Source organism: Coffea eugenioides, chromosome 8, assembly GCF_003713205.1.
Source record: "Coffea eugenioides isolate CCC68of chromosome 8, Ceug_1.0, whole genome shotgun sequence".
NCBI classification, from domain to species: Eukaryota; Viridiplantae; Streptophyta; class Magnoliopsida; order Gentianales; family Rubiaceae; genus Coffea; species Coffea eugenioides.
Window position 1 is genome coordinate 5,901,968 of NC_040042.1, and position 7,919 is coordinate 5,909,886.

Here is a 7,919-nt window from a genome sequence, read left to right on the forward strand (position 1 = left end):
AAGTCAAATGTTGACGATAAACAAGAAATTGTCCGTTACATATCTTCTCCTAGAGGATCTCCGTCTTCCATGCACCATTTATCCAGTGTCCAGTGCAAATTTCAGGGATTGTTCGTCACCTATCTTCTCCTAGAGGATCTCCGTTTTCCATTCACCATTTATCCAGTGTCCAGTGCAAACTTCAGGAATACGAGAAATTGTCTGATAATCGTCACTTTGTTTATCCAAATTCTGTACTTTGTTGATTAGCTCATCAGACATATCAAGCAACCCAAGAAGTTTAAGCCCGGTCAAGTTTTGGAGGCCCAAAGGCAGGCCCTCCATAAGCTTGCAACCAATAATAAAAAACTGTTGAAGACTGGACATCGATTCTTCTTCCACTCTTACCCATTTCAGTCTTTTTAATTGCATAAGTTCTAATCTCTGGAGTTTTTGGAATCTTCCAGCCTTAAAACACAATATGTCTCCCCTTCATAAGCACCATGGAGAGTAAGTTCCACCAAGTTGGACAAATGTCCAAGGCAGCCTATTGCGTTCTCATCTTCACTCAACTCACTATTCAGCAAGACTAAAGTGCTCAAGGATTGAAGTGATATTACCCATTCTGGTACTCTCTCTAAACGCCCATTCAACCACAACCTTACAAGAAATCCAAGCTTTGGAGAGATGGAATGTTGGAGATCAAGAGTCTCCTCTTCTTTAATGGAGCAGATGTGTAACTCTCGAAGGTTGGTTAGCCTCAAGAGGGAGTAGAGCAACTCTTTTCCATCTTCTCTCCTCAGCTTTGTGATGGATAATTCTCGCAACTGAATGAGCTTCCCAATCTCCCTTACTATTTTACCACTGTCTGCTTCTATATGTGCCAGTCTCTCCAAGAAAGTAAGCTTTCCAATTCCATACGGAGATTTAAAGCCTCCTAGTGCAAAGTTATTTGAATAATCACCCACTCTTCCTATGATAAGGACACAGAGTTTTCTTAGCTTTAGAATTTCCACGGGTAGCTCCGTTATAGTGGTTCCAGCCAGAATTAAAACTTCTAGGTTTTGAAGTTGCCCAATAGATTTTGGAATGACTTTAACTCTGGTGCCACTTAGATCTAGAAACTTGAGATGAACTAGTTTGAAAACTTCCTTTGGGATGTTGTCCAGTTCAGCTCCCGCTAAATTTAAAACCTTTAGGAACTTGGGACCACCACAAAAAAACTTGGACAAAAATGAAGTAGTGAGAGGATCTTCGTACCCGAATGATTTCAAGGATCGAAGACAGTTCAAGCTGTTGAAGCCTAGTGGAGGATTATCAGTGAAGTTATGAATTGCTAGGTGTCGAACTTTGTCAGGCCATCTCGTGCAATATCCAGTGGCTATGGTTGTGAAGCACTGCTCTTTAGATTTTGAAACAATGATTTCAAGCAGAAAATCATGAAGACCACATTCCTTCAATTTGCCATCATGCCATGTGTCCTTAACTTGAATTAAACTTCTGTTGATGAGTTCTTTTAGATATCTCATAGCAATATCAGTGGCTGTCATTCCTTCTTTCTCTTCTATAAATCCTAGTGCTATCCATGTATCAAGTAAATTATCGACATTCCTAATCGGATAATCTTCAGGATAGATGCTTAGATATAATAGGCAGCTTTTGAGATGGTGAGGCAAATCGTTGTAGCTGAGTAAGAGTATCCTTCTAATTCTGTCAAGCTCACCGCTACCATCTACCTCGCCGCCAAAGCCACGAAGAATCATCTCCCATTCATCTATCCTGTCTTTGTCCTTCAGAGCCAAAACACCACCTATTGCAACAATCCCAAGCGGTAGGCCCTCACATTTTTTCAGTATTTTTCTAGAAATTTCTTCTAGATTTGAAGGGCAATCATTACTCTGAAATGTTCTATTGCAAAAAAGGGTCCAAGAATCTTCATAAGAGAGAGGCTTCATCTCATGGACAAAGTCATGGAATGCCAAACAAGACGAAGAAGCTACATCGGCTATTCGTGTTGTCAACACAACACGACTAGCAGTATTGCAGTCAGGAAATACATATTTGATAGTTTCCCAAGCATTTTGACTCCACACATCATCAAGGACAAGGATGTACCTTCTTTCTTTGAGGAAATCTCTGACAAATTCACTCAGTCTAATACCTTTCATGGATTCCACTTGCGGAGGCACCGGCTGTCTGATTTCCTCGTACAATTGTTGAATCAGGTCCTTGATGATGACATTGAAATGAAAATTTTGAGAAACAGTTATCCAGGCATGGCTCTGAAATTGTTTCTTCACAATAGCATCATCATAGACTTTTTTCACCAGGGTGGTCTTACCGAGTCCCCCCATTCCCACCACTGAAACTACTTTCAAGTGGGAATGGCCATCAAGAATTTTGGAGATGAGCTCTTTTTTGGGCTGATCGATGCCAACAAGCTTAGCTTCTTCAATTAGGAGTGCTTGATCACGAATATCATATTCTGCATTTGCCACATTGTAAGAGCTGGAGCCTCTTTCTTGATTACCATACAGAGACTGGTACCTCTGATGCCTTATTGCAGAAATCTCTACAACCCGGTCCTTGATATCTTTTATCTCCAAAGAAATCCGATGGCGGGCTTTCAGATTTTTTATTGAGTTGTAAATCTTTCCAACACGGCCAATGAATCCACCTGCGTGTCCACGAGCAAAGCGGAAGGCAAAATCATCGAGAACATCCTCTGTATCATAAGCAACTTCTCGAACCTGCTTTACCCATTCTTGGAGTTGAGAGTCATTGTCCTCCTTTGCTTCAGCTTGTCTGAGGAAAGCCTTCATGCTCCCGAGTTCATCTTTGATGTACTGAACATCTGGTCGAAATCCTCCCAAAAGCGTGCTCTCTTGGGAAAGGAAGGTGGAGAGCTGCTTGATTAGAAAGCCAACAACACTCTCAGCCATAGTCTTTAGTTAAATTTCACTGGACTTGGTTTTCTTACCAAAACAATCACAAGAAACTAAAATGTGGCAAACTCGGGAAAGTAAGCTGTTTTCTCTGCTGCAAAGGGGAGGGTTAAGGTTAACTAGCTCGTTGGAAATATCAAGATCATGTTCAGCAAAGTCGTCCCTTCGTTCCTGTGATTTGTGGGGCCTGAATCGATTCAGTATTAATAGATAGACTCGTTGAATTCAACAAATCAAACTTTTTTTTCGTTGTTGGGCTCCATAGAGGGAAAGTGGCAGCTGAATGCCGGGAATCTGGACCCAGTCGTTGTTTCCTTTATTATATATCCCGGACCTGAACTGCAACGGCCGTCAATCCTCTTTTTTGTTTTTTTTTTCTTTTGGCCTTGAAGGAGTACAATCTAGACTTAATTGAGGTAGTCCAACGCATAGTTAGTAAATACTTGTATTATATTCATTTAATATACATTTATATGTATCATTCAAAAACAATTTTCATATTTCATATATTTTAAAAAATACTAATACTTTTCAATTAACCCTGTATAACATGTAATAAACTTTTAATGTATTATACTTTACAAATTATATTTCAATTTTTTAAAAAATTTAAAACTTGAGAAATTAAGGATAATGACATACTTTTGAGTTATATATAAAAATAAGAGTGATATATATCATAACAACTATAGATTTATATATATTTAATTAATAAAGTGATGATATTTTAATAAATTTAACGTCTCATATATAAAAATAAGTCTAAAATTGGTATAAATATAACATATTTTGCGAAAATTATAGCAAATTTATCCACACTTTTTAGTTATGTAACTTTCAAATATGTTCACGCTATTTAGGCATGAATTTTTATGCGTGATTTTTTCGAATACGTATTTTCACGCCAAACTTTTAATCTTTTTTTTTAAAAAAAAAATTCGTATAATATGCATACATATAATATCTCATATTATACCTATCACGCATTTTATTTTTTATTTTTTATTTTTTTTGAAAGAAAACCTCCATTCATTGCAAATCAGCAAGAGCAACATCAGTAACAATCTTGGAGAAATTTACAAACCATACTCTGCTTCCCTCAAGAGATAAAGACAATTTGGACATGATATGGGCAGGAACATTGTTGGTCCTCCTCACATGACTAATCTCGACATAATCAAAAGAATTCAGCATAGATCTGATGCCATGAATTACATTACCTATCAAGGACAGATCCTCTGAACAACATTTAAGCATCCCCTTCTAGCAAGAAATGTGTGATTCCAAAGTCCTTGCAAACTCCAAAGCACTTCAGCATAGATCTGACGCATTTTATTATCTATGGTCCAATCACCAATGTAAGACTTTAGGGCTGAAGTCGTCGTTCTTTGTGCCGGAGTCATTCCTGCTATTATTTTTTTTTGGTGCTTGTTAGGTATGAAGTCGTCGTTCCCTATTAGTTGTTGTTGGGTATGAAGTCGTTCTCTAGCATTTTTATTTGTCTATTGCATTTGTTAGGTAAGGAGTCTTTGTTCTTTTGTGCGTGTCAATACCTTTTTTCGATGTAGCTTTTGAAACAAAAGCTACAAAAAGGATATTTCAAAATGATTAATCCATTCCGAATTTTGCAGCTCCAAATTACTGATAATCCACTGGTAGAAATCTACACTTTACCAGCAATATAAAAGACAACACCAACCCCACTGAAAGTTTCTTTTTCTTTTTTCTTTATTTTAAATTAGACCAAGTTATAAATTTTGTAGATAAATTTCTGCTCTGCTATGGATTCTGTGATCACCAGCACTATCAAATAAACCGCAACATGTGTGTGTCTCTATATCTTACATGTATAAAGCATGAATCGCTTATAAACAGTGGAGAATGGGCCGGTTATACTGTGATTCTTGTGACTTTGAGCATGAATCGCTTATGAACAGTGTAGAATGGACCGGTTATATTGTGATTGTTGTGACTTTGAGGAGCATTTTGGTCTTTTGCCATTCGGTGGCAATGGTTCTACTGAAATTTCAGGCGGACGACCGTGGCAATCAGCAATTCCTGCTGGTTCGTGGGCAGTTGCCGGTCAGGAATTTCCTTTGTTTTCTCTTAGCTTTCTTCTTCTTCTTAGCTTTCATTCTTCTTCTTAGTTTTCTTTGGCGGCTTCAGAAATGACTCGAAAAGTTTTCTTTCGGTTTCGAAGTAGTTCACTGTTTAATGAAAGATATAACCAGTCAGTGCATTATTTTTTTATACTAATGAAAAGTTGCAGTACTGTGTTATAAAAGGGGTCCATGAATTGTCTCCTAACAACAGCATATCAGAATCTTGTTGGGGCAAATTCATGGTCACAACATTTTTTTTTTTTTTGGTGAAAGGATAAACTTTCTTCATAAAAAATGTAATTTAAGAAATGAATTATAGTTTTTGAACTTTTACAGTAGGCCCAACTTTTTTCTTTTGAACATGAAAAAATGATTCAATAAATACATATTTTCTAACCTTAAACACGAATTTATTATCCCATTTGTAGAATAGTTCCACCAATTATTTCTTAGCATTTTATTCTAACCTATCCTTAAACACAAGTTGATTTGGAATTCTAACAATAATCTAGTATATATATATATATATATGTATATATATATATATATTCAAGAAACTAAAGAAATCTGTGAATACAAATATGAGATATAAGAGGAACGTGCGACACGGATGATGGAGGCAAAGTAAAACGATGGAGACGGCAGAGTACTGACTAGTAGATTCATAGTCAATATTTTCAATATTAGCTAACATGTGTTCTTTTTGGGTATAATATAGCGGTTAATATTTGTTTTCATGGAAATTTTATAGTACTTTCAGATCCTGGATGAGATTAAATTTAGGACAAATTACACTTTATCCCCTATAGTTTAGTTTTTTAACATAACCGCTCATGATTTGGATTGAAGTGTCAAAGTGACGGTAATGATCATTAGTAATGGAACCTTTAAAAATGTCAAAATTATCCTTATAAATACATGACACACTAACCCTGTATGATTTTATATTTTACCATATAACCCTCTTATGTTTTAAAACTTTATCATATAACCCCCTTATGGTTTTCAAAATATACACATAAACTCCCCTTGGTTTATAAATAATTCTCAACTTTTTATATAAGAGTATTTTTGACATTTTTAAAGGTTCCGCTACGAGTGATCATTTCCGTCACTTTGACACCTTTACCAAAACCATGAGAATGTTATATATAGCTTTTGAAATCATAGGAGAGTTATGTAGAACGACACTAAACCACAGGAGGGTAAAGTATAATTGGCCCTCGAATTTATCATTGAATAAGAATTATGAACCATTAAATTATTTCAATAGTTTGACTCATAAAAAGATGTGATAAGATGTAATTGGATTAAAATAATAATGAATACAGTTTTCAAAAGTAACTGTAGCATTTTTTGCATTTTCAAGGATTTGCCATCAATAGCTTTTTTTTTTTTTTAATCCTATAGTGGTACGAATTCTTACTTAGGTTTCAAGGAGACTTTGGCAAGTTTTCTTTGGCTTCCCCTTTTTTGTCTTTCTTCCTATAAATTCCTTCTGTCGTCCATGTGTTATCAGCCTTCTAAATAATCGTCTGCACTTTATCTCAGAGAAAATATGCTTTGCAATTACACCATATGTTGTCAATTCCTACAACAGAAATCCAAAGATTAGAACAAGGCATTGATATGTTGTCAAAGAATATTCTCTGAGTTGAATCCTTGGGGCCCCAACTAAAATTGCAGAGTCGCGGATCTTGTACATAGCTGAAGCAAGAATCCAAAAACTTCATTGAACTCCAATAGCAACTTGTGACTAAACGTGTGTGATGCACAGTTGGTTGAGACTTCTAAAATAAAAGACAATCATGGAAAAATAATTGCAAACATATGTTTCAAAAAGAAACTAAAACAGACTTCAATTTCGATGAAAAAAAACCTCTTGATCCTTGACCATTTGGTTTTTCCACAGTTCTATACATGTTTAAGGCTCTTAATTGGTCAGGGGCTTTAGTGGAATAATTGAGTGATGTTTGTGAAAGCATTTTTGTACACGGCATTTGTAGGCAAAAGTCAATTGTCTATAGAGATTTATGAGTGACAACGTATGTTGAAGAAGATTTCCTTTCAAATGGAATAAAACAACTATGGATTTGTTTAAATAATTGTATTAAATAGGACTTGATAATAATTCTTTGAATCTCCGATTAGATTGAAACATACAGCTGATAAACTACTTTGTACTTTGCAATTATACAGACATCATTGGTAGGTAATAACTTTTACTTTTGATTCGAAAATAATAATTTCATTAATCTTCAACGAAATCACACATTAATAATGGCCTTATAAAAGCTGGTTGATCTGTCCACCAATAAGCATTATTAAAAATAGTCTTGACATTAGCCACTAAAACATGCGCCACAAAAATACTCTTTCAATTCTTCAAATGGTTGACAATATTTACCTCACCTTTAATATGCCAGAATGGGAATATCTTTTCAGTCAGAATACCTTTCCACTTCAAATGATCTGATGAAGAAAATCTTTAGCATTCCAGTATCTTGTTCACAAATCAGAATAGGACAGTCTACTTCTAATATTTGGCATAATCAAATTTCAATGCCAAAGCACGTGGTTTATGAAGTAGAAATGTTTCTATTTCCTTACAGAAACAAAACTGGACTATTGTTCTATTTTTATTAAAAATACAAATGTAAATACACAAAGGTTAACAAACAGCCCCTTAATTTCAACTGGAAACGATAATATTTAGTGAAATAATCCTTCATTTGCCAGTTCCCTTTTTTTATTTATTTTCATTTCATATTTTTATGCTTTTATTTCTTTTTATATTTATTCGTTCTTAACGTGTGGATATTGCAATACTCGGACACTAATTTAGTAGTCAAACTGATATTGCTCTGAAGAATTTTTACTATGCATTCTCTCC

The 7,919-nt window shown here is 35.2% G+C and overlaps 1 protein-coding gene across 1 annotated transcript; it reads right to left on the reverse strand.

Moving 5' to 3' along the window:
* Positions 1-416: 416 nt before the first annotated feature.
* Positions 417-2,921, reverse strand: LOC113780060 (disease resistance protein RPM1-like). Its single transcript, XM_027325881.1, has one exon. It carries the CDS (start codon positions 2,919-2,921, stop codon positions 417-419), a length of 2,505 nt encoding a protein of 834 aa, XP_027181682.1.
* Between the last annotated feature and the right edge of the window lie 4,998 nt (positions 2,922-7,919).

Bases quoted from the DNA above. Each gene is read 5' to 3' on its own strand.
- LOC113780060 (XM_027325881.1), bottom strand. From the start codon at position 2,921: ATGGCTGAGAGTGTTGTTGGCTTTCTAATCAAGCAGCTCTCCACCTTC.